At 44.2% G+C, this 27,095-nt stretch overlaps 1 protein-coding gene across 3 annotated transcripts in view; it reads right to left on the bottom strand.

The window, feature by feature from the left end:
• Positions 1 to 784: 784 nt before the first annotated feature.
• RCAN2 (regulator of calcineurin 2) overlaps positions 785 to 27,095 on the bottom strand; it is a 264,880-nt gene continuing 238,569 nt past the window's right edge. For all 3 annotated transcript variants that reach the window (XM_079934904.1, XM_079934905.1, XM_079934906.1), the window contains exons 3-5: positions 24,301 to 24,474; positions 21,984 to 22,155; positions 785 to 3,727 (exon numbers count right to left, since the gene is read on the bottom strand). In XM_079934904.1, the coding sequence (XP_079791030.1) occupies positions 3,567 to 3,727; positions 21,984 to 22,155; positions 24,301 to 24,474 (507 nt within the window). In that variant the 3' untranslated portion in view covers positions 785 to 3,566. The remainder of the gene's footprint in view (positions 3,728 to 21,983; positions 22,156 to 24,300; positions 24,475 to 27,095) is intronic.

Below are 27,095 nucleotides of genomic sequence, written 5' to 3'. Positions count from 1 at the left end.
TTCTGACTGTTTCTTAACATCATAAATGGAGTCTTACATGATGGACACTTTCATGTATTTTTTTTGCTCGAAAGTGTGATTTTGAGACCCAACCATGTTGTGGTATATCTCTGTAATTTGTGTTTTTTAATCACTTTGTAATATACCACAGTTTATTTATCCACTCAACAATTGAAGGTCATTTGGGTGTATCCAGTTAATGGCTATTATAAGCCCTGCTACTGGGAACACTATTGTACAAGTACTCTGGTGGATGTGAGAACTCAGATCTGCTGGGTGTCTGTCCTGGAGTGGAATCCCTCCCACATCAGTCTATGTTTAGCCTTGGTAGATATTACCAAACAGTATTCCAACGTGGTAGTACCAGTTTATACTCTGCCTTGACTGATACCATTAACACTTTGCATTTCCCCATACTTAATTTTGGCCATTTTGAATTGTGTATAGTGTACCTATTTGAGGCTTTGATTTGCCTTTCTCTGATGAGAATTGATGTTGAACACATTTTAACATTTATGGGCCATAGGGGTATTTCAAGTGTGCATGTGTAAGTGTGAATTGCCTGTATATTTGAAGTACCTGCTTAAGGATTTTGACCGTTCTTACAAAACGAATTGTCTGTCTTTTCTGTATTAATTTGCAGAAGTTCTTTTTACATTTTGGGTGTGAGTTATTTAACAACTCTGTGTAATTAAGACATTTATCTTCTCCCACTCTGAGGCTTTCCTTTTCACTCTCCTAATGGTGTAATTTGATGAACAGATACTCTTAATTTTAATGAAGGACAATGTACCCATCTTTTATTTTATGATAGTGCTTTCTGTGTTCCATGTAGTAAAATTTTGCCTACTTCAGGTCTATTACAGTGTTTTAAACTAAAGAATAGAGTGGGGGTTATATTAAAAGTGTCCGTGTACACTTGGAATGGCTTTTAGGACCAAGCTGGCTGAAGTGTGACAATAAACAGGGGCTCTCCCAGACCCCTTATCAGAGCCCCTCCCACCCCTCCAAGCCTTGAATTCCTCTTCCTTCATGAGATGCTGCCAACCAGCTCCCCCCACCCCATTTCAGGAAGAGCTCAGATGAGTTAATTTCATCTCTTGGTAACATCTTAGAAAGACTATAGGCCGAATCGCCCTCCTCCACAATCACCACTCAGAAATATCCAACTCAGGCAGAAAACACAGAAATTACACTACGTGGACAGAGTCATTCACCAGGTATATTTGAAATCTAAGCTCTTTGAGCTATACACGTGCACAAATGATTCAGTTGGTGGCAATCTCCCCCTCCTCCTCCATATTTAAACTTTTCAAACTTAAAATAGTGCTGAAGAGGTTTGCATCCTGTGGCTCACGGAGATGCTGAGGCAACTGTGACTTGCATGGTGCTCGGAGGGGCCACCGAAACCCTTCAAGGAGTCCCCCGTTTCTTCTCCCTCTCCTGGGACACGTGTTTCTCCCCACCTCCCCAAACCCAACCTCATGAGAGAACTGCTTGATCTGAGACAGATTAACATTGACACTTTGCAATAAATGTCACCAAGACTAACCACTTGGGTCATACATTCCACTGAGGGTTTTTTTGATGACACACAATGGTCATTTCAACTTTTACTAAATCTTGTTGGAAATGTCTGATGGATCTGTTTTAAAACATTGAGAAGTCATTTCCAAATAGTTTCTCTCACCCAGATTTCTCCAGAGCCTGCCTTCTAAAAATTCTGATGCTTAAGAAGAGAATCAGCACAAAATGGACTGTAGTTCTCAACTTCTTCCACTAGAGGGAAGAATTCTCCACTATTAAATCTAATCTTTTCATTTGTCCATGAAAAACCAAAAACCTTCACAGAAAAGGAAAGTCAAAGCATTTGCTTGTTATATACTCCTCAGATTTTATTTTTCAAAGGAGCCTTCATTTTTCTATGGAAACTCAGGATTTTACAAGCAATGCTGTCTGTCCTCAGTTTCACCTGTACTGTATCCAGTACTATATTGCTATATTCACAGTAGAACGGACTTTTGTTTCTGAGTAATCAGTCTAATGTTTTAAGTTTCTGATGAAACTTACACCTTAATCAAAAACCACAACAATCCTTCCATCAGGTGGCTGTGTTATTGTTCTTTGTGTTTTTCTGAGGCTTGGGTAATGAAAGTATTTCCCCACTCCATCGTAATTGGCATTTGCATCTAAAGTAATTCATGAATGTACAGGAGCAGATGAGGCCTGGCACATAGAGCAGAAGGTAATGGTTCTATAGGTGTATCTTCTATAATGCACTTTGGGCTAGAGAAATAGAAAAATCACATGTAACAAAAACAAATACGTTTTTGAGCAATACGGCATTGCACGAGTAGGAACCGCATACATTTATCTATCAGTCTTTCCCTTTGAATATGCTCAGTGGCTGCTACATTGATTTAGCTGCATTTCAACTGTCTGCAACCGACACTTGCTTCTTCGCTTTATTTAAAAGCAACTGCTCTTGATAGCAAAGATGTTGGCTAGTCATTTATATATTGGCATGAGAAGTTTTGTGCCCTTTCAAAATTCAGCATTATCCATAATAGAGCGTAATATTATCAGATTACCTGTATTAGTATATGAATGCATTCATAAGCAATGCACATATGCTTTAAAGCAGCTAATGGCTCAACAATCCCTAAATAAAAGACATCCAGATATTTAAAAGCACAGCTGAAACATTTGTACAAATATACAAAGAGAAAAAAAACAATCATTCAGACACCATGAAACTTCTGTGATAAACAGATTTGTCTGAAATCGGTCTCTATCATCCTGGACAAGCCTCCCCAACGAGGCAGGGAAACTTCTACAATGAAATCGTGGTTCAAAATCTACGGAGGGATGTCTTTGGGGCCAAGCTCAGTTTTTCCTCCAGGAATTTTAACAGAGCTATGAAGTCTTTGACTCGAAAGAGTGACTACACCCAGACTTGTTTAATAAGCTGGAGGACGCTGATAATTTTGCTAATCTAGATAGGACATGACTGGACGCTGACCATCTGTGACTTAGAGTATATCGTCAAATCGTGAAAATAAATGCTGGTGATCATGCATGTCCTGGGAATGTCGGGATGCAGAGGACTGAGGAGACCAGATGGGAATATCTCATGCAGTCAAAGTCAAGTTTACTTATGGTCCTACTTAAGTGGCCAGGAAAGAACAACGCACACACGTCGGGACTGGGACTGGAACGGCTCACAAGCAACACAGGTGCTATTTGCCACTGACGTCTCCGGCTTGGATCAACAGGAGAGCACGAAGGTTAGGCTGTGCTGATTGTTTAATAAGAAAATACTACTTTTTTTTCTAGAATCTTCTAAATAATGTCTTACACTCGATGGGTATGATATGATCAGGAAACATATCACCTTTTCCTAGCCCTTTTGTCCGAGAGGCTTGATTACAAGGAAGGAATCTCAAACAACCAAACACCCAGGGATTTAAAGGCAATTTTTTTTTTTTTTTGACAAACAAACAACAGGGGGGGGGAAAGCATGATAAAGAGGAGACGGGTATTCTCTTCGAGGTGGAGCAGTGAGCTCAGTTGGACACGGAGGGCGGCGGGCCGGGACGCCGGGTCTGGATGATTTTTGGCTTTGGGGACGTCTTTGGATCCTCTTCTTCCTCGATGTCACTGTCACACACGTGCACGACGACACTTGGGGTGGACTCGGTCCCTGCATGGAGCTCATACTTCTCTCCTGAAAAGCAAGAGAAATGGGGGGTAAGAATGCGGGAGGGATTTCTACACAAACGATTTGGTGAAGTTTGTTTAGGAAGTGAGGGCGCATTTTACGTGTCTCAGGAGATGCTGAGTCTTCTCCAGGGCTGGTGTTGGAAAGTGAAATGAGATTGATCCGTCTTTGCATCTCAGCTCTGCCCCCCGTCACCTGTACAGCCCTGAACAGGCCCCTTCACCTCTCTTAGCCTCAGTATCCGCAGCTGTAAACTTCAAAATGGTAATAACTACAGTCCAAGGGATTGGGGTGATGGGCCTGGCAGTAAGTTACCAGTTTCTCTTCTATTTCCCAGCATTGCTGTTAACGGCTGAGTAATCCTGAGCCCATCACCTCACTCCTTCATCTTTTGGAGAAGTTCTCCAAGTTCTCCTCTTGCTGTACATTTCTTATGGCAAGAGCTGCCCCAGGACGGAATAAGCTGGAATCGCCGCTCATCTGGGATTTCCAGTGGTTACATGGTAACAAGTTTTTTTTTTTTTTTTTTTTTTGCGGTATGCGGGCCTCTCACTGTTGTGGCCTCTCCCGTTGCGTAGCACAGGCTCCAGACGCACAGGCTCAGCGGCCATGGCTCACGGGCCGAGCCGCTCCGCGGCATGTGGGATCCTCTCGGGCCGGGGCACGAACCCGTGTCCCCTGCATCTGCAGGCGGACTCTCAACCACTGCGCCACCACGGAAGACCCCGGTAACAGGTTTTGATGACGGTCAAGTTCCCTCCAGTTCCAAGAGTCTATGTTGTGGCCCCTCCCATTGCGGAGCACAGGCTCCGGACGCGCAGGCTCAGTGGTCATGGCTCACGGGCCTAACCGCTCCGCGGCATGTGGGATCTTCCCGTACCGGGGCACGAACCCGTGTCCCCTGCATCGGCAGGCGGACTCTCAACCACTGCGCCACCAGGGAAGCCCTAGTAGTCTATTCTTGACTGGTTCTTCTTGTAGTCAATTCACTATTAGCCAGCAGGCTTCCTGTCTGTCTCTGTTTCACTTCAGGGTGTATCTACTGAGCATCTCCTATGCTCTGGCCCATTGCTAATCATAAAGGATACAAGGCACATTCAAAAATATTTGTGTCTTCCACAAGAGCACAGCCCAGTGATGGCACATGGAAACAGAAAGTACCACAAAATACTATGGTAAGCGCTGGGGTGGCAATATATGTCAAGGACAGTGATACCACATTGCAAGGAGCAAGTAACTCTGAAAGGCTTCCCAGTGGAGGCGACGGCTGACCTGGGTCTAAGAGACAAGTAGAAGGCGTCCAGGAGGTGGGAGGGTGCAAGGGGCATTCTCAATCTGCATGCTTGTAACTTCTCAGGTTAACTGCTGACACACTTAATCTTCTTCCGACGTCCTATCTTTCCTTTCCCATCCTTCGTGGATGGGAAATACCTAAAAGCAATGTCTCCCAGACAACCTCCTGGTCAGTGGCTCTCCAGGTCTCACTAGATCAAGTCCTCATTTCTTAGACTAGGACAAAAGACGCTGCACAGTCTCTCACCAATCATGACAGCCACATTTGTATACTCACCAAACCAGATACTTTTATTTGCTATAGTCTCACCTAGTCCCCGAAGTCTTGCCCTCCCTCCAGGATCAGAGCCAGACACCACTCAGTCCAGGCATCTTGCCTGTCCTCCTCAGTCTGCAGTGGACAGTGCCCTTCCGGAGGGCCGGGGCCAGGACTGTCAGCGCCAGAGCTGGGGTCGCGTTTATGTGCTCCTGTGTGCACCTTGGGAAATGTCCACGGTGAAAACAGCAAACGCTTGCAAGGCACAGTTTTAAATTTAGTGCTGACGTTAGGGACTGAGAAGCACTGACAATGCAATAAGCATCGCATCTCTTCTAAGTGATGCTGAGGGGGATGTGAATGTTCAGAGTCATGTGTTGCTATGGGTTGAATTGTGTTCCCCACCCCCGCCCCTGTCCCCACCAAAGACGGTGAAGTCCTGACCCCCCAGTACCTATGACCATGACCTTATTTGGAAACAGGCTCTTCACAGATGACTAAGTTAAAATGAGGCCATCGGGGTGGGCCCTATTTCAAAATGACTGGTTTCCTTATAAAAAGGGGAAATTAGGACATGGGCGCTCATCCAGGGAGAACTGCATGTGAAGACTGAACTTATGTTGCCACAATCCAAGGAACGACCAGAAGCTACAAGAGAAGCCTGGGCCAGATCCTCCCCCAGCACCTTCAGAAGGAGCACGGCCCTGTGTTGATCCAACACCTTGATCTTGGACTTTTAACCTGCAGAACGTGAAGCAATACGCTGCTGTTGTGTAAGCCACTGTTTGTGGTCCTCTGTTGAGGCAGCCCTAGCAAACGGATACAGCCATATCTTGCTAAGAGAGGTCTATCTCTGTCAAGAGTCGGAGGAGTCTTTACTGGACCTCCACACCCCGCCCCGAACCAACATCCTGGATGAGGGCCCCGGATAGTTCACAAAAATGGAGCATCACACCTCCCGCACTTCCCTGGACCTTGGCAGCAACAAAGAGGGCGAGAACTAGCTAGAGCCACAGAAATACGGCCATGAAGACTCTATAACTTAAAGTCGAGATTGGGTGAAATTGTAGGTAGAGAGAGTTATGTGAATAAGGTTGACCTTTTTTTTTTATCTCTGGACTTTCTATTCTATTCCATTCATTTATTTGTCTACCTTGATGCCAATACTACACTCTCTTGACTACTGTAGCTTTTCTTTTTTTAATTAATCATTAATTAATTAATTTTTGGCTGTGTTGGGTCTCCGTGTCTGTGCGAGGGCTTTCCCCAGTTGCAGCGAGTGGGGGCCACTCTTCATCACGGTGCGCGGGCCTCTCACTATCGCGGCCTCTCTTGTTGCGGAGCACAGGCTCCAGACGCGCAGGCTCAGTAGGTGTGCCTCACGGGCCCAGTCGCTCCGCGGCATGTGGGACCCTCCCAGACCAGGGCTCGAACCCGTGTCCCCTGCATCGGCAGGCAGACTCTCAACCACTGCACCACCAGGGAGGTTGACTTTTTTGATACAGAGAGCTGACGGGGCCAGCGTGGATTCAGGAAAGGAGAGTGACAAAAACAGGGAACACGGAGCAGAACTCGTGCTACGCTTTGCTTCCCTGCCGGCTAGCAGGGACGGAGTCTGTCCGAACCTAACTTCCCTGGAATCCACACTGAACTTATTACCCTACGTGCCCTTGTGGTTGGGACGTACACATTGGCGCTACTCACAGCTCAGTGAAGTGTGTTTGTTCCGTTCTCCTTTAAAGCGATTTGTCATTTTTATCAAAAGCCCAAGGGAGGAGAGCCACTGCAGACGCTGCTAAAGAGAGGAAGCGGTGTGCAGCCGGCTTCACCTCAGCGTTCCATGAGAGGCTCCGGGCAACAGGTGGGCAGACCTTGGGTGGTGGCTTCTTTGAGCAGCTGTTTTCAAACACCTGACAGCTTACTGGGGGCGCGTGTTGCAAAGAGAGTTTAGCAGCACGAGGATGCAACTCTGCGACTTCAGAGGTACTGGCATCTACTTTGGTACCCAGCACCCCTAGGTGCTTCTCCGTGTTTCAGTATCTGGGTGGACGCTCTTACATGGTTTGGTGTGACAGGCCGGGGGCAGTGGTCCTGTGAGGAAGCTGGTGTGCAAATAACTTGCCCCCTCCCTTCCTCCAGTCCGCACCACAATTTTTCGTTGGAAAATGGTAATAGTGCGGGGAGAGGGTAGCAGAGGGAGGGATGCTGAGGATGCAAACGGGAGAAGAAGCAAGGCATCCCAGATCAGCTCTGCGGCCCCTCCCGGCCACCAGCACTCTTCGTCTTTGGCCTTCTCATCTTTGTTTCTGGGAGAACAGCACATCCTGTGGACAATGATGGAGTTCATCGTACCCAGGGTTTCTAGAATTTTCTCTTTCCTCCCGGAACGCTTTGCAAGTCTGAATGAGAGACACCTTCAGACAAGAAACAGAGAAAGAAATAATTTCTGAGTCATCAGATGAGGTAGTTCTTGTTTTTCTGCACAGGATTCCTTCGATGTCCTCCTGTTTGGAGAAGCAGTGCCTTTTGCAGAGACACTAGTGGCTGCCGTGGTCCCCTCCGTTGCCCTGTTGGGTGTGATGCAGGGATGAGGCGAGCAACAGCCTCTCATCTTCTGATGGGGGGATGACAGAAAAGAATCTGCCATGGCAGATGGAGACCAAGGGACCTGGGGGTGAGGTGGTGACAGCAGGGACCCCAGCCAGGGGACTGATCAGATGTTGCCCTTTCTTCATCTGTTGGAAAGAAGCTAGCTTTTTAAAAAAAAAAATAGTAGTAAAATGTGCATAATGAAGCTAGCTGTTTGATGAAACCCTTTCTCTGCCCTGGCTTGGATAAAGAATATTCTCTTAAAGACACCTCTAGTTGCAGTGTGTTTATCTATTTGAAAAGAGATGCTTTCCTCTTAGACTAGGTGTGCTGGGGACACACTTGGGATGCGGGCCCCCCTGTGCAGGGCAACTTTCACATTGAGTTAACAAAGTCAGACTACTTGGTAGTAGAGCTGTTTTACTGCTGTGACCCCATTAATGCTGACGTTTCACTGTTATGTTTTTGGAAACTTTCTTACTATCAAAATCCAGCAAAACCCAACAGCTGCTGAGAGCCCAGAGAATCAAAAGACATAGCTTTGGTCTTGCTTGATTGAACTTTTCTGTTTTTGGCCTCACCTTCCCTTTGGGCTTCAGCTAATTCCTCTACCATGAAGGCTGACGTCAGTGCCGTCACCCCCTGGGGCCCCACTGGGCTCAGGAGGCGACGAGGAGGGGTGGCCAAGCAGACCAGTGTGTCTTTTCAAGGCCAAGCCAAGGCTCACCCTTCACACTCCCAACTCCTCGAGTTCCTATGCAAACTGTCCTTTCCCCAGGCCTCAGAAAAGAGGCCAGGACCAGAAGCCCTCAGAAGAGGCATTGGTTAGGGTTTTCTACCTCCTTCCATGAAACAAATTCCCAGCCAAGCAAGTGTAGACTCTTCTGGCGCGTGGTCACACGTTAAATTCTCATCCAGGCCTTTGGAACTGTCATGGGCTTGGGCACAGTTCAAAAGACGTGTGTACGTTTCAGCTTTCCCACTAAGCTAAAAACCACTGAAGGGCAGGTATCTGTCCTATTTTCTGTGAGCTCTCAGTGCCAGGACATAGGAGGTGTCACAGACACTTGCCATCTACCTGAAACACACCAGCAGCTATTTACTGAGCCCTTAGTAAATGCCAGACACAGCTCTAAGTACTTCACATAAATTGGATATTTAAATTACGGCAACAGCTCTGTAATGTGGGTTTCATAATGTCTCGATGATACAGGAGGACATTGAGATCACACAGGTAATGAACAGCAGAGCCACGATTCAAAGTCAGGTCCACCTGACCTCAAAGAATGAGCTCATAATTCCTCTCCAGCCCCGCCTCTCACGACTCTACTGCTTTCAGATTCTACAAGAGAGTCTGTTGAAAGTCTGCTGAAAGTCCTGGTTTTAACTTTTAATATTCTCTCATGGCAACTCATGTTTTCGTGAACAGTCTGTAGCTAAAGTTGGGCATTTATTCCTTCTGCATCTTGCCCTTTTTGGTTTGGCCCATTGCTAGTTATTCTAGGTAAGATCTCCTTGACAATGAACCTTTTTAGAAGACAACACTTAGTAAATTATAAAAAATACAGGGACTACAAATTATAGACGGAGATAATTTGCATCTCTTATGGTAACTTTGGACTCTCTGGAAATAGATCCTCCATGATTTCTTGTTGCTTTACCTCTACTACCTCTCCTATTCAAGGTGAATTCTCAACAGGAAAGTTACGTGTTGTAGTGGATCGACTGTGTTTTGCAAAGATGGTCATAATATTTCCTGCCCGACATTACTCTTCTAGAACCTTGCCACTCCTGCACTGAGGACTGCTTCCTCTTTGCTCCTTCCCCTAAAATCTGTTCGGGCCTCTAGGATGCCTTGACTAATACAGTATGGCAGAAGCAACCAGTGCGACTTCTGAGTTAGCTCACAAAAATGCCAGGCGCTACCGCCTGGCTCCGCCAGGGTGCTCATGCTTGGAACCCCGCCTCCATATTATAAGGAAGCCCAAGCAGCGCCCGAAGAGGCTCCCACGGAGAGAAACCACAGCCTATCTGGGCTGCCCGCCAACGGCCATGCCAACTTGCCAGCCAAGTGAGTGAACCATCTTGAAAGCTGATTCGCCCATCCCCAGGTGAGTGGCCCCAGCCACGCTGCACGAAGCAGAGATGAGCGCCCCACCCCGGACCCTGCTCCAAGAGCAAACTCGTGAGCAAAATAAATGATTGCTGTTGCTCAAGCCCTACATTTTGGCGTAGTTTGTTATGTAGCAATTGATACGTGGGGCACAGGTCATGTAAGTTCTTTGTTCAAAAGCAAGCTGACCCCCTACAACTGCGTTGAAATTCATTGCCTTTGGTGATTTTTCCTCTTTGCTTCCCTGCTCACGTGCTATGTTAGAATGGATACTTCACCAGTTCCAATGATTCCTTCCAAGGGGAGGGAGTTCCATTAGCCCATCACTGGGACCCCTCTCTCTGGCCCCTCTTTTACTCCTCCGCAGTGGAAAGAGGAGTGACATCTAACGGGTACCTTTGGGGAAAGGAACTGGCAATGCCAGCTCACCCTGTGCCGCCTCTCTCTTGATCCAGCCCTGCCTGCAAAGGGCTTGTGCTCTGCCGTGCTCTCGGCCACGTGCTAAGCCCAGCAGAAAAAACCCTGCACTGTGGGGCAGTCTGACTGTTTCCATCTCTGGGACAGGCTGGGTAAAACTGCATGGCTCTGGGTTTCACTATTTTTTTTTAATAGGATTCCTTTGGCTAGTTTTTTTGGTTTTGTTTTGTTTTTTGTATGCACCGCGAGGCTTGTGGGGTCTTAGTTCTCTGACCAGGGATTGAACCTGGGCCCATAGCAATGAAAGCACAGAGTCCTAACCCCTGGACAGCCAGGGAGTTCCCTGAACTTGACTACTAGGGAGCCCTGGCTGTCACTCATCTTGGCCGCCTTCTCAGCGTTAGTCTTTCATCAGAAACAAAGCTGGCGTTATTAATCTCATCTACCTTATTTCTTATCTAACCCTCAGCAAGTTCTGAACCAAACAGGAAAAAGCAGGTGTCAGTTATTAATCTATACTGAATTTTAAGAATGGATGATGGCTTATCAAGAAAAGCGCCAAGAGCATCTCTAACTCGACCCTTGAACGCAGGGCCATGCTGTGTTGTGTGCTGAGTCCTACACTTCAGTGTGGATTAACAGCCCTTTAACATTTGATTAAGAAGAAAACTGAAAATGCCAGTATAAAATCATTTCAGGCTTGGTCATGCTGAGTTGACACTGCAAACCCCTACCCCCAATTTTTAAGATTGTAAATGTGATTTTTTTTTCAAGAGGAAGTAGCGGGCATCAGTCCTGATTTATGGAATAAGCAAAATGGAATTTCCATGTGGGTTATTTTTACTGAACATGCTGCCTGTTGGGAGGTTGAACACAGAGACTGAGGGAAGGGTTCAGAATGATTTGAAAAGTGTTTGAAAGGGTTCACATTTGGATGGCCTTTTTTATCAAGTGTTAGGGTTAGGACTTGATAGCATTGGGCAGGGAGGGGAGGGCCCACAAGCCCTGGATTACCATTCTCTGGTCAACTGTGTAGACGGAGGCACCTGGCCCTGGTCTGGCTCTCAGATAGGGGAGAGGTGGGGAGCCGGGAAGGGGTGAGGGGTGACTGGTACCTCCGTTCCTCCACCCCAGGCACCAGCTGTCTTTTAACCCTCTCTCCATCCTGGCAGGGCAGATGCTGTTTTGGTTTGGTGCCCAACGGGTTCCTCAGTAGGAGGACTGAGTTATAGTGAAAAACATCATAAAGTTGCTCAAAGCTGCACCCTCCCTCCCACAGATATGTTATTTCACGATATTTTTAAGTTATTTACTGGCAATCTTGTCTTCCCCTATTTTTCCAAAGGGAAGGAAAGAAAATGTGTGTCTGTGTCTGGGAAGGGGGCGGGGAGCATGTCTCTGTACTGTCCCCCCTCTTGCCCCACTTGTTTCTGCTCCCACACTGGTACCTGACACCTTACTAGGCACTCCTGGCCTCTGTGTCTCTGATGACTCTTTGCCATATTTGAGAACCACCCGATAAATACCACCACAGTGTAATTAGTGTGCTTCTCAATCAGAGGTGCTACATTCCCAATGGTGTCTGGAAATGTGATGTGGATTTTTTTTTTTGGTTGTCATAGGGACTAGGTAGGGTGTGGATACTGGCATTTAGTAGGTGAGGCCCAAAGATGCTAAAGGTACTGCATTGTCAGTTCCAAAATGTCACATCGAGAAACACTGAGCTAAGAGCTTAACATGAGCACTTACATTTCAGCAGGAGACTAAGATACGGTTTGAAAATCAGGTGACAATAAGTAGGTAACACACACTAAGCATTTACTATTATCTCATTTGATGTTTGCAACGATCCGATTTTACGGTTGAGGATGCTGAGACACAGAGAGGTTAAGAAAGTTGCTCAAAGTCACACAGCTAATAAAAAGTGGAGGCTGGATTCAAACTCACATCCTGAGTTTTAATCGTCATCCTAAAGCAAGAGAAATACCTCTCTTCAAGTTGGAGCTTGATTGACAGCTACACATTAGAAGAGGAGATGACCCAGGGCAGAGGGACTTACTGAAACTTTAAATATCACAGCTGGTAGTTTCCTGGTGGTCTAGTGGTGAGGATTTGGTGCTTTCACTGCCGTGGTCTCGGTTCAATCCCGGGTCGGGGAACTGAGATCCCGCAGCCGTGCAGTGTGGCCAAAAATATAAATAAATAAATAAGTAAATAAATAAATAAAATCACAGCTATTTGTTAGCCATCTATTCATCAGATCAGTCTGAGAGTGGCGAAAGAACTGATTTTCTAAGCAGAAGTAGAAAGAGGGATTTAGGATTTTTTAAAAAAAATCCAGGGAGGAAGAAGTATTTGCAGAGAGGGAAGTCTTCTGCAAATGTTTTCTCTCTGATTCCGTAGTGATTCCACAAGCTCATATTTAATTTTGGGAACCCTCGGAGAAAAATGCAGTAGGTAGACGTGAGGGCAGGATGAGTCACTGAAGAGCAACTCTGTCCCTTTCCTTTGCACAGCAGCTGTTTCTGTCAAAAAACGCCCTCTAGGCTTCGGTGGCAGAAGGTATAAAGCAAAGCCTAGACCAACCCAAATATTTCACTGGCAGTTCCGAGAACAAGCCCATGTAAATAACAACCAACACCTCAAAGGACGCGCACCTTGTTCTTACTGCCTGGTAGACTCTGTAATTCATGTACTGGCAGAGGAAACAAGAAACCTTTCTGAGGATGCCTTGCTAAACAATACCGCTCAGAGCAGAACGATCACAGAACCCACTATGGATTTGATAGTTCTTATGTACCAGGCACTGGGCTAAGTGCTTTATGTATATTATTTATTGTATCTTCATAATGAGCTTGCAAGTTGTCAAATAATCACCATTAAATAAAAAGAGGTGCAGCGGGGGAAGTGAATTGCTCCAGGTCACCACAAACAAGTGGTGGAGACAGGACGCCAATGGAGGTCCACCGAGTGCGAAAGCATGACCGCCCTATTGCCTGTGATGTTCAGGAATGAGGTTGGGAGGGCACAGAAAAGACATCGGGGCTACACGTGGACCTCCCTGCCTCAGTAGGTCTGGAATATGTGCATGTTAGGAAAAGATTATCCATGTGAGTGATTGGGGGTCTTCCTCACCCACCCCTCTCCTCAGCCCCGACCCTCAACAACGTAGGAAAACAGAAGTGGTCTTTGGTAAGATGGAGGAGGGCTAAGGGGAGGGAGAGGAAGAGGGAGGTGGGGAGAGGCAGAATCCTTCCATAGTTTTGTTTTAAGAGGTGCTCTCTTTCAATAAAAGAAAGCTTGCCTCACACTTGTCAGAATGGCTATCATCAAAAAGTCTTACAAATAACAAATATTGGTGAAGATGTGTAGAAAAGGGAACCTTTGTACACTATTGGTGGGAATGTAAATTGGTGCAGCCGCTATGGAAAACAGTATAGCGAGTGGTTCCTCAAAAAATTAAAAATAGGACTACCATATGTTCCAGCAATTCCACTCTTGGGTATTTATCTGGAAAAAATAAAAACACTAATTTGAAAAGATACATGCACCCCAATGTTCATAGCAATGTTATTTACAGTAGCCAAGATATGGAAGCAACCCAAGTGCCCATCAACAGATGAATGGATAAAGAAGATGTGATACACACACACACACACACACACACACACACACACACACATGCATGCGCACACGCAATGAATATTACTCCACCATAAAAAAGAATGATTCTGCCGCTTGCAGCAGTGTGGATGGACCTAGGGAATATTATGCTTAGTGAAATTAGTCAGGCAGAGAAAGACAAATACTATTTGATATCACTTATATGTGGAATCTAAAAGATAAAATAAATACATATAGCAAAACAGAAACCAACTCAGATACAGAGAACAAACTAGTGGTTTTCAGTGAGGAGAGGGAAGGCAGGGGGGCAAGAGGGGGTAGAGGATTAAGAGATACAAACTACCATGTATAAAATAGATGAGTAACAAGGGTATGTTGAAGAGCACAGGGAGTTACAGCCATTATTTTGTAATAACTTTTAATGGAGTATAATCTGTAAAAAAATTGAATCATTATGCTGTACTCCTGAAACTAACATAATATTGTAAATCAACTACCCTTCAGTAAAAAAAAATAAAGTTTGCTTATCTTCTGGGGCTTTTCCTCTAAGACTGGATTAGGTGGCCATCTATCTTCATTCCCTCCTGAGTCATTTAGGACCTGAAGGGAATTCATGGGGACAATGGATTGAGGCCCCTGCATTAGTGGTTGAGACAAAGGAGTGGAACCCTAGGTGGAGGTAAAGGATCAAGGGAACCAGAGAGGGAGAAGGTGGAAAGATAAAGAGAAACCAGGGAGACAGGGTCCCCGGAGCCTGCGAGGAGGGGCTTGTGTTCCCGGGATGAGAGGAAAATGCAGACGTGAGGAAGGGAAGTGGACGCACTCTCACTTTGTATTTGGCCATGGAATCAGGAGGTTCTCCAATCTGGGAATGATCACCCTGTTCCTCCTTTCCCAAAAATAGCAACCTGGCATTGGGACTACGGGTATGCGCATGGCGCATGCGCACACACGCCCACGCCCCCACGTTTTGCTCCTGTGTCTTTTCCGTTTTCCTACAACGTGCATATTTTACCTGTGAAATAAGAAGAGGAAATATTTCATCTTGCTACTCAGTAGTGATTAAGGATAATTGTGGAATGTATGCTAAGAAGAAAAGCCCCTTTAACATCACCCCCCCATCCCGGGAAAATTCTTCGAAAGTAGGTGTAAAATAAGGAGCTCGTGTCCTGGGCTCACAAATCTGCGTGTCCCTCGGGTCGGGGGTGACGTGCAGAGACTGCGCTACATGGAACCCTGGGACTGGCTGTTTTATTTGCTTTTTGTGTCTGTGATCAGAGTATAGCAGTTGTCGAACAAGAACTGGGGCTTAGATAGCGGTCATGCTACAGGTACCCCAAATATAGGTGTTCATCTATATTTAAAAAATGGAATTTTCCCTACCTTGGAATCAATGAGCCTGGAATAGAAAATGTTTCTTCCTTATACGTGACACGTATTAATGAAATCTATTTTCTGTTTGGGGAGAAACAATGTATACTGAGAATCAAACCAGCAATTACTATGACATGTTTTGATGGAGAAGAATTTGGAAAAAAATCTAAATATAGCCGATGTACGCAACTCGAAACTCGAGCACCATTTTAAGCCCTCCTCTGCAGTTAACTAAAATTGATCTCTCTAACAAGAGCTAAAAATAGCAGGAGGAAAAAAAGGCCCAGACAATGACTTTCCATATTTCTCCTTGCAGGCATTTCCAGTGACAATGAACTTGACCTTCCAGAGCCATCCTAGAGAGCAGAATAAGCTGACATTTCACAGCCCACCTCTGACTGACCACCCATCTAGTGCCACGGACATCCCTCTATTTTGCCATTTTGCTAATGTGTACAGATAAGCTGTTTTGCTGGGCTGGGTTTTGTGTTTCCTATTTTGTTTTACATCCAAAAAGGACATAGGATTATACTCTTTCTGGAGTCAGGAATAATAGGCATTATAAAATAAACAAAAGAAAATATCCGATTCATTCTCCACCAGGAAAAAGCTCATCTTATTTTGTCCAGGTCATTGTTAAATGATGGGTGTCTGTAAATTCACTAGGGGAATTAATATAAATGTAGAAAGCTTCTATTTTTTTGATTTTTTTAATTGAAGTATAGTTGATTTACAACATTGTGTTAGTTTCTAGCATATATATATATATATATATATATATATATATATATAATGTTTTTCAGGTTCTTTCCCATTATAGTTTATTACATGATATTGAATATAGTTCCCTGTGAATAAGTAGGTCCTTGTTGTTTATTTTATATATAGTAGTGTGTACCTATTAATCCCAAACTCCTAATTTATCCCTCCCCCCACCTTTCCCTTTTGCTAACCATAAGTTTGTTTTCCGTGTCTGTGAGTCTGTTTCTCTCTTATAAATAAGTTCATTTGTATCATTTTCTTTAGATCCCACATATAAGCGACATCATATGATATTTGTCTTTCTCTGTCTGACTTACTACGCTTAGCATGATAACCTCTAGGTCCATCCATGTTGCTGCAAATGGCATTATTTCATTCTTTTTTATGGCTGAGTAATATTTTATTGCATATCTATACCTCATCTTCTTTATCCATTCATCTATCGATGGACACTTAGGTTGCGTCCATGTCTTGGCTGTTGTAAATAGTGCTGCTACGAACATTGGGGTGCATTTATCTTTTTGAATTAGTTTTCGTCTTTTCCAGATATATGCCCAGGAGTGGGATTGCTGCATCACATGGTAACTCTATTTTTAGTTTTTGAGGGAACCTCCATACTGTTCTCCATAGTGGCTATACCAATTTACATTCCTACCAACAGTGTAGGAGGGTTCCTTTTTCTCCACACCCTCTTCAGCATTTATTATTTGTAGACTTTTTGATGATGGCCATTCTGACCGGAGTGAGGTGATACCTCATTGTAGTTCTGATTTGCATAGAAAGCTTCTGTTTTATATAGACCTGTCCTTTAAAAAGAGCAGAGGATAGTGAATTCTGATTCACATGTCCTGCTTGACATTAGAGGAAAGCATCAAACTTGCCTTAAAGAACCGATGCTGTGGATACATTTTAGGAGGTGCCAATAAACAGAGAAATGAAATTTGGAGGAACAAATGTCTAAGTTCTTTTGTATTTTTAAAATGTCCTCTTGCAACAGTCTGGAATTTCTTTTGGAGAAATTAATTTTACTCTTCAAGAGAACTCCCTGGTTTTGCAAACTTTGCACTCTTCAAGGTAAGGGTGCCGGCTTCATTAATCCTTTCTGTTTCTCACCAGGGGCAGAGGGACGTATTTTAACTTACCAGCTGTGTAGCCTTGGGCAAATTACTTAACCACTCTGTGCCTCACATTCCCCAGCTGTATAAATGAGGAGAATAACACCACCTTCTCGTAGAGTCACAGTGAACGTTAAATGAGATAATCTATATAGTAAGGTGTTTAGAACAATGCCTGACACACAGTAAGCCCCATATGTAAGTTTTAACCATTGTTTCTATTTACAGCTTTCCCCTTATTTATCTATTTTACTTACTCTCTGGATGAAAAACAGAACATATAGTCATGGAGACAGTGGTTAAAAATGTTTGAAATTGTGCCTCTCATATATTTTCCGCACTATGAATTTGTTCTCACTATAATAAATAGTACAGAGAGATGCTTGTCCAGTGTTGGGTGGCCCTGGTCTCATGTCGTAACATCCCATTAAGGATTTCAAAGGATCTCAGAGGAAACCCACAAGCTTGGGTTTGATCATGGTCCCTTTGTAATTGCACTGTTCCCTCCATGCTCGTTTCAAGAGCTTCTTTAGAAGTTCCGGGGAGCACAAGTTGCCCCTCTCTGGAAGAGGGTCACCAGTGTGCCTTGCTTAAAGAACGAGGTGCTGTTTTGCCCCTTCCTGTCTGAGCTAAGGCCTGTGTTCTCACTCTCCCATTTATCCTCCATGAAAGGGTCTAAATAGAGCACACGACTGCCTTCCATGGGCAGCTAGACATGCCAAAGCTCCCACAAATCAGCTGGTTTGCCAACGTGATCCCGGGCCCGAGGACCGTCTCACTCCGGATCCCTGCTCAGAGATGCTCTTTCGTTAGAGTTACTTTTCTTCAGTATCCTTAGATTTCTGCATCCCTTCTCAGTCACTCAGCTGACCAGCTGAGCACTATTCGCCACTCCTCCGAAGGAAGAAGAATACCATTCCTTTGATCATTTGAGTTGCTTTTCTCTGCTCTCATTCTAATTTATTTCTCTACTGCTGGAATTGAGGTAGTCATCCTTAACATGGAATGACTTATAATTTGTTACTGAAATGATTCTGCCTAGGGAATAAAAAATGAATTTTAGGGCTTCCCTGGTGGCACAGTGGTTGAGAGTCCGCCTGCCGATGCAGGGGACACGGGTTCGTGCCCCCGTCCGGGAAGATCCCACATGCCGCGGAGCGGCTGGGCCCGTGAGCCATGGCCGCTGAGCCTGCGCGTCTGGAGCCTGTGCTCCGCAGTGGGAGAGGCCACAACGGTGAGAGATCCGCGTACAGCAAAAAAAAAAAAAAAAAAAAAAAAAAAAAAGAATTTTACTAAATTATTTTTTCAAATGGAAATGCTAGAAGTCCTCTTGGTGGAGAAAACATTAATTCAGTGCTGCCTGACTCAGTCTGGCTAAAGCCATAAAGCAGCAGCCATTTGCCAATGAAGAATTAACTCTAGGGGGGCTCATTCATTCATTCATTCGATATTTATTGAGTATCTACTATGTGCAAACTGCTATCAGGCCCTGGGAATACCAAAATGAATGAAACCTGCATTCTCCCCTCAAAAAGCAGAAAAGACAGAAAGATGAACAACAGAAAATTACCACAAGGGGAAGTGAGCATTTGTGGAAAGTTCCAGGAGGAGACTGAAGGAGTAATTCCTTGCCTTGGCACCTGGTTGGGGAGGGGGCAGAGGTGCGGGTGGGGGGATGCAGGCTGTGGCCCTGCCCTCTCATCAGTGCAGCTGAAACAGCCGCCAGAGGCCCAGGCCTCTACTAGAACCTCTGTGATATTTTCGCCTCAATTGTTGGGTATAAATCATTCATCTGTGTGGGGTGCAGAAGCTTCAAGGACGCTGGAACAGGACACGTGGATAACTAAATAAAAAGAAACAGCCTCAAACTGCTGGCAAGGAATGGAGAGAAGGATAAATGAAGAGAAGACACCCAAACTGCAGCTGTTCTGTGGGACGCGGGTATCAGTCATCTATAAAGAGCAGGAGAGTCTCCACATTCGCCGTTGCCCACATAGCGCACAGATCTTCATTTGCACACCTATGAGACCCTGGATTAGACTTTCTGGAAGTTATGATGGTGTTAGAGGTGACTGTCAAGGGAGGGTTGAGATAAATGTTCTGCCCATGGCAGAGCAGAGTTGGCCTAAAGTCCACCCAGGCAGCTAGGATCCTTAATAGAGATCATTGGATCTGGCCCAGTGATGGTCAGAAGAGCCAGGGTTGACATTTGTCTCCGCCCCCAACTAGCTGTGTCACCCCAAGCAAGTGTGTTCACCTCTCTACAGCTCGGTGGTCAGATCTGGGAAATGGGAATATTGATAGTGCCTGCTTCTGTGCTGACCGCACCACAGGGCACTTCAGAACTGGTAGATTTACTTGGTGAGGGAAGGTGAGGCTCATAGGTTAGCGGCACAATTAAGGCAAAAGGCATGAATTTTTAACACTGTCGATAAATTATTCACAACTCTAAAAAGAACCCCCTTTTTTCTGCCTCCTCAAGACCGTTTCCTTCCTACTTTCTCACTCCTCCGAACCAGGTTCTGTGAGCTTCCCTTCTGAGACCTGGTTCCCATTGCCTCTACTCCTTCTGCCTCTGTCAGTCGCAGGTCACACTGGTGCCTGGCAGTGCCCTCCAGACCTGGGACTCAGCTCAGTGAGCCAGTGCAGGTGTCTGAGACTTGGCCTTATCTTGTCTTTGCATCAAGCTTTGAGAACACTGACTATAAATGAATTTTCTTTTAGGCTCTGGATAAAAAATGATTTTAATTTACTGGATTACAGTGAGTAGACCAGAGGCCAGCTGGGATCCGAAAGTCTGATTTAGCCTGGACTTCCTTTATAAAGAGTGAAGCAGGAAGAGTACTGCCTCAGGGCCCTGGTCCTGTCACTGGCAAGTCATTTCTGCCCTCCTCTCTGGGCCTCAGTTTCCCCTCCTGTAAAATGCAAGTTGGCCAGTGACTCCTAGGCCCTCTAGCCAAGACCTTAGTGATTCTGTGTAGAGCTCTGTTTGCTGACATTCAAAACAGCTGTACCAGATGTTCAACTGTGTTCTTGTTAATATCTTGTTAATATCTGCTTGGGAGTCAAAGGAGCAGCTCCAAGGATGGCAGCTTTCATTGGTCCTGCTTCTGAAGTGCCCTGAATTACTGGGAGAAATGGGTCATAGCCTTGACGAGCAGACTTGATTTATCGTACACACTCTACAACATTTGCACATACCATGCACGTGGGAGTGCATATGTCCAGGATTCCTGTATGTGGACTAGACTTTCAAGGAAATCACATTCCATAAACATCTCCCTTATTATTATATTGCTTTTTTCCTCAGCCCATCTTAGGAGTTAGACACCTACTGCTTCTCAGTAGTTGAAAACAATGGCTATTTTAAAGGCTCCGGGAAGCTGAGTGACTGGTCGGTGATTACAAAGAAACACCCAAAGACCCTCCCCTGGAAAGTGCTGTAATCTGACTTTAATGCTACACATGGGACAGCCAGTAATTCTCTTGCAGGGAGTAATTATTAATCAAATCTGAAGACCCAGTAGGATGGTCAGCTTTCCCTGAATTGCCTGGGAATTTCTCGGTTTTAGAATCACAAGTTCCCAGGACCCCTGCGTGAACCAGGAGAGCGGGTCACCCTCATACCCAGGATTCTTAAATTTCAGTATATGCAAGAATCAGCACGTGTGCTCATTAAAACTGCAGATTTCTGGGGTGGGAGATTCTGATGCCAAATGTTTTCCTGACCACATTAAAAAGTACTGATATGAACGTATTATAAATTTAACAGCCCCGGTATTTGGCTACCAGTGGTTCTTGAGCTCATCTGCACATCAGAATCACATGGGGAGATTTTTAAAAATACCAATGCCTGAGTTGACCCAAGTCAATTAAATCAGAACCTCTCGGGGTGCGGTCAGCCCCCTCTCACAGCGGGAGAACCACTGGAAGAGAGAGAAGACACAATGGCCATTATTTACCTTTGGATCTTTGGTGCCTAAAACCTCAGCTGCCACCTGGTTTCGGACCACCCACTCTCCACCACTTCCTCTCCTGCTATAATATAGGAAAACTATGGCGTACAACGTGGCACCATCTGCTGAAATTGAGGACAGCATCACTTCTAGGTATAAAACACAAGCTTTTGGATAAGTGCATCTGGAAACCATCCAAACGTCCGTCAACAGGAGAGTGGATGAATACAGAATGGTGGTGGAATCGCCCAGTGGAATACTACACTGCAGTGAAAATGAGAGCATCCAAGCTACAGGTACCAACACTGGAACAAAATGACCATAGATTTTTCTAAAGTTAGAGGCTATTGTGACTGGCTTCTTGGGGACTTAGAGGCTTCACTTTGGCAGGTGGCTTGTCTTGTAGCAGAAGATTCCTGGGCACAGCCGTGGCAGCAGTAAAACAAGGCTGCACAGCATAGAAGCCTCGTCGTGCCAGCTGGTAGAGCTCATTTTGCCTGTTTTGCAAACTTAGAATATCTTCATTGCAATCCAGAATTTGCACGGACTGACATTTTCGTGCCAGTTTCTGAATTGTTTTTGAACAGGTACAAAGTCTGACGCTGCATTTTCATTCATCATTCCTCTCGCTGGCCACATACAGCGATAAACCCATTAGAAATGCAGATGTTACCGGGAGCCCAGGATTTCAGGACTGTTATCTTGTTTGGCTTTTCTAAGTTGCTGACAAATATTTATTTTCAGGAAGGCCCACAGAGCTTACCTGGTCCTAGTTTGGCCACGGCATAGAGGAGGTCATAGTTAAGGACTGGTGTGGCATCACTGATGGGCTGCCAGCCGACAGGAGGAGAGGCAGGGGGTGAGATGAGAAACTGTTTGGCGGGCTGTGGTGGAGCCAAATGCAGTTTGTCTCCGTCTGTCTCTGGAGTCTGGACCTTTCAAACACAGCAGAAATGAAGACACATGATTCATTGTGGCCTCGGATGTGCACGTTGTTCCACTAAGACGCAGAGCCTGGCTCTCAGCCAGGTGTGACAAGTGAACCAATGAGCCAGGCTACAGTAATAGTGACTACTGACCACACACCACGTGCTCAGTTACCTTATTTGATCCGCAGATAAGTGGAGCTCAACATTTAGCTGCCTAAGAATGACCTGGGAAGCTTACTGAGTCGGACTGCTGAGCCCCGCTCCTGGAGTTTCTGAGATCGGGAGCAGGGCCTGAGAATCTGCATTGCTAACAAGTTCCCAGGCGATGCTGATGGTGCTGGTCCTAAGACCCCTCCTTGCCCCTCCACTCCCCTCCCCATCCTTTCTTCCTTCCTTCCTTCCTACCTTCCTATCTTTCTCCCTTCCTCTCTCTCTCTCTCTCTTTTAATTGAGGTGACAGTCACATAATTTGAAATTAAACCATTTTAAACTGAACAATTTCAGTGGCATTTAGTATATGCCCAATATTGTGCAATCACCACTACTATCGAGATTCAAAGTATTTTTATTACCCCAGAGGAAACCCTGTACCCATTAAACAGTTACTACCATTTCTGCCTCTGGTCAGACCGTGGCAACCATCCATTTGCTTTCTGTTTCGGTGGATTTGCCTATCCTGGACATTTCTTATAATCAACTCATAGAACACGTGATATTTTGCATCCAGCTTCTTTCACTTAGCAGAATGTTTTCAAGATTCATCCACGATGTAGCATGTATTAGTACTTCATTCCTTTTTATGGTTGGACAATATTCTACTGAATGGATAGACTACAATTTGTATATCTGTTCACCCATTTTTGAACATTTGGGTTGTTTCTACCTTTTGGCTCAACCAACCCTAATAACCTGATTAAAAAGTGGGCTGGGGACTTGAATAGACACGTCTATAAAGAAGACATACAAATGGCCAATAGGTAAAAGAAAAAAGGATCAACATCACTAATCATCAGGGAACTGCAAATCAGAACCATAATGAGATATCACCTCACACCTGTCAGAATGGCTATGATCAAAAGGACAAAAGACAACAAGTGTTGGTGTGAATGTGGAGAAATTGGAACTCTTCCACACTGTTGGTGGGAATGCAAATCGAGCAGCTGCCTTGGAAAACAAAATGGGGGGATTCCTCAAAAAAAATTAAAATAGAACTACCATACGATCTAGCAATTCTACTCCTGGGTATTTATCCAAAAGAATTGAAATCAGGACGTTGAACAAATATTAGCTCTCCTATATTCATTGTAGCACTATTTGAAATCGTCAAGACGTGGATACAACCTAAATGTTCATGGACACATGAATGGATAAAGAAAATATGATATATACATACAATGGAATACTATTCAGCTTTAAAAAGAAGTAAAGTCTATGTTCCTTTCATTGTGTCATCTCTTCAGAGTCCAAAGGCGGAAATGATCCTTACAGACCAATAACAGATGGATTGAGATAACTAATAATGAAATGAAGACACTAATGAAACATTATGGACATTGATTTTCTACTGCTGTGGACTTCATAAATATTGCCAAGAATTACCCGTGCCTTTTTATAATAGCCAGAATTTATTTTTGGATAAAATAAAACACGATATTGATTTCCATATGTTTGTAACTTTTTCTCATGGACATGAATCACTGAAAAGGTATACAGTCCATTAAAACTGTCATATAATTTAATTATAACCCTGCTAGCTAAGTTGTGATCAGAGCATTCTTATTACAAGTACTAGCTGGCATTCACTGTGCATTTACTGAATGTTAAGCACTTTAACACACAGTAATTCATTTAATCCTCATGACAGTGTAGGGAGTATGTTATCATCCCCATTTTACAGATGAGGAAACTGAGGCCTAGTGAGGTTATGTAACCTGCCTAGATTAGAACCAAGACTGTTGGCCCTCAGAACCTGCTTTCTAAACCACTCTGCTGTCCCTGCCTGGGAATCATGATATACGTTTGTTTCTCAGTGAACGAATTATAGACTACAAGCCGATCTGAAAGTAGAAAGGGCTCCATTTACATTTTGAAAAGGTAAAAAAAAAAATAATGCAGGGCAAAAGGATTCACTTCGGTAAAGAATGATCTTACCTGTGCAAAGTAGAGTTTTAATTTTTTCCCTCTGAACTGGGTTTCATGAAGCTCTATCCTGGCTCGGGCTGCAGATTTGGGATTGCTGAAGTTTATTCGGACACGTCTGAAACTCTTAAATAGCTGGAACGTCACACAGTCATCATAAGTCCGGAACAGACCCTCAAATTTTTCCTGATAAAAACAAACACAGAGGAAAGTCCATTGGCCATATATCTTGTACTATGATCTGACAAAAACAAATAACTAGGTAAATAAACAGGCTCTTCCTAACATAAAATTAAAACAGAGCACTGTAATGTATTGTTTTTCACCTGTTGGTCTGTTACCAGTTACTAAACATGCCTGTGGATTCTGTCAAAGGACTCATAACCTGTGTCTAGGGATCTGTAGGGGGACCAGTGAATGGGGTTAGAAATGCATGAAAAACCTGACAATTATGCAAAGTGTTGAGTGTTTCAACATATATGTGTTTGTTTCTGGGACAGGGATCGTAATGGTCATAAGATTCTCAAAGGAGTCCATTATCTCCAAAATATTATAGCTATTGAGTAAAGCACGTGGTGGACATTGCTAGTGATTATCAAGCTTGGGGGCACTGTTCTTGCCTACATATATGGGAGCCCACACGACCCAAAATCCTTCTAGTCAGGCAGTGCCATGTGATTAGTTCTGGTCAATGAAATGGGTACAGAAAGCAGGAAGAAAGCCCTCGAGAAAATTTTCAGTCTCTTTCCCTGAAGATGCCATGTGCTCCAGATGGTAGCGTAGTCAGAAGTAGGATTCTCCTCAGCCTGGGTCTCTGAGTGACTCTGTGGAACAGAAAACATCTTTTTCCCAACTCCCACCCCATCCTATAGCTGACTTTGCCTTGGCAAAGGAAAAGAACTCTCTAGTGCATGAAACCACTGAGATTTGTGGATTATTTTATTTCTGCAGCACAGCCAAGCCTATCACAATACAAAGCAATAATTTAAAAATTTTGATTTGATACAAATTTCAATTCAACTGAAGAAATATCTATTCAATGCTCACTTTGTACAAAGGATGGTCTTTAGGTTTTAGAAGGCTACAGAGATGAGGATCGTTTTGTTCTGAATCTCAATGATCTAGGAATCTAAGGTGAGAGGCAGACACAGACACAAATAAGAGAACACCTGCAAGAATGGGGAAAGACGTAAAGGAAAACTAGAGAATTAAAAAAAATACATATATATATTAACACCACCTACCTAGTTCCTCTTAGCTTAAAAAGTAAAAAATAGATCCTATTATGAGTAACAAAACCAGTGCATGTTAAGTTACTCTGTGTTCTTAAAGGAGAAATTGCCACTAAGGAAATAACATCTATTAAAAAAATAAAACCAAAAAAAACGCTGACTCTTTTATTTCTACAATAAAAGGTATTTTGTCATTAGAGTGAGCTCAAGTGGGAATGAAGATGCATGAAAGATTAATACTGCAAGATTCATTGCATTTGCATTTGTAAGGGACATAAGGGATAATTAACTCAGCCTTTCCCTCCTCACCTCCATCATTTTACAAATCAGGGCTCTGAGGTCTGAAGAGACGAGGACCTGCCCACGGTCACATGGGCAGTTATTGGCAGAGCCAGGACCAGAATACAGAGATGTTTTCAATTACATCCATAATTACCCTGCTAGACTGAGAGGGAGAGATCGTTGCATTAATAAGAGCAAGAGATGGAGAGCAGTAAGCTTCCCCAAGGCTCCTGTGTGACCACATCTAATAGAATCAACAAGGTGATGTCAGGTTAGAGAATCACTGCCCTCCGAGGCTGCATGGGAAGAGGAACTCAGATGTCCGGGAAGGTCTTCCTGCCTCTTGGACATCCAAGTGAACTTGTCTCAGACCCTCAAGTCCAAGGCTTGTGATCTTTCCAAAGGCTGCTGCCCATTTCTGAGATTCCCCAGTGTGTGGCCCACACACTGGCCCATTTTTGACTCATGTCTACACACACTTGTCTTTTTTTTTTTCTGTGTGTATGTTTTGTTTGTTTTCTGTTTTTATTTTTGTTTACATATAAGGATGTTTATTGAAACCTTGGTGACCATGGCAATTTTTTTTAAAGAAGTTGAATGTCATTAATAGGGAACCTCTTTTTTTTTCTTTATGTATTTTTTCCACATTTTTTTAATTGAGTGAAAGATTCTTTACATTCTATAGAACTTTTATAATTTTCAAAAGATTCACACACACGATTTCATAATAATCCCATAATAACCCTTTTCAAAACAGCTGTTTGTTTCAGTTTCATGACATTTATGGAGAGATTTGAGGGATTCTTCCTCCTTTTCAGGCTCTGTTCTTATTCCTCTTTCCCTAGCAAGAACAAAACAGGGGTCTTTCCTTGTTTGTTCCTTGGGTATTTTTCATTCTCAACTCTCAAACCTTGGGATCAGCCAACTCCCAGGCCTGGGGCTTCAGCCTGGGGCTTCCTAAGAATTTCTTAGGAATTCTTTCCCAACACTCCTGTGTTTTCCTGAACAAGAATCCTGGTGAATAAAATGCTTTCCGGTTCCTCACAATGGGAATAGTCTCCGCTGGTAAAATCAAAGCTGGTGGTTTGATTAATCTGAGAATTTTCAGGAATGGGAGGAATTAAGAAATTAAAAGATCTTATTTCTATGTGGCATATCATATCTTTTAGGACAAAATCCATGGGTTTCTTTGTGGCTCTATGTTTTTCCATTTCTAGTGTGGGAGTTTCCTTCCTGCCCCCTCCCCAGGACCTCAGCATAGCCTTGGGGGAGGAGGTGTTCTTTTCCTTGGAG

This window comes from Stenella coeruleoalba, assembly GCF_951394435.1.
Source record: "Stenella coeruleoalba genome assembly, chromosome: 10".
NCBI classification, from domain to species: domain Eukaryota; kingdom Metazoa; phylum Chordata; class Mammalia; order Artiodactyla; family Delphinidae; genus Stenella; species Stenella coeruleoalba.
Note: the sequence above shows the minus strand (reverse complement) of the source record. Positions and strands in the feature narration are given on the sequence as shown.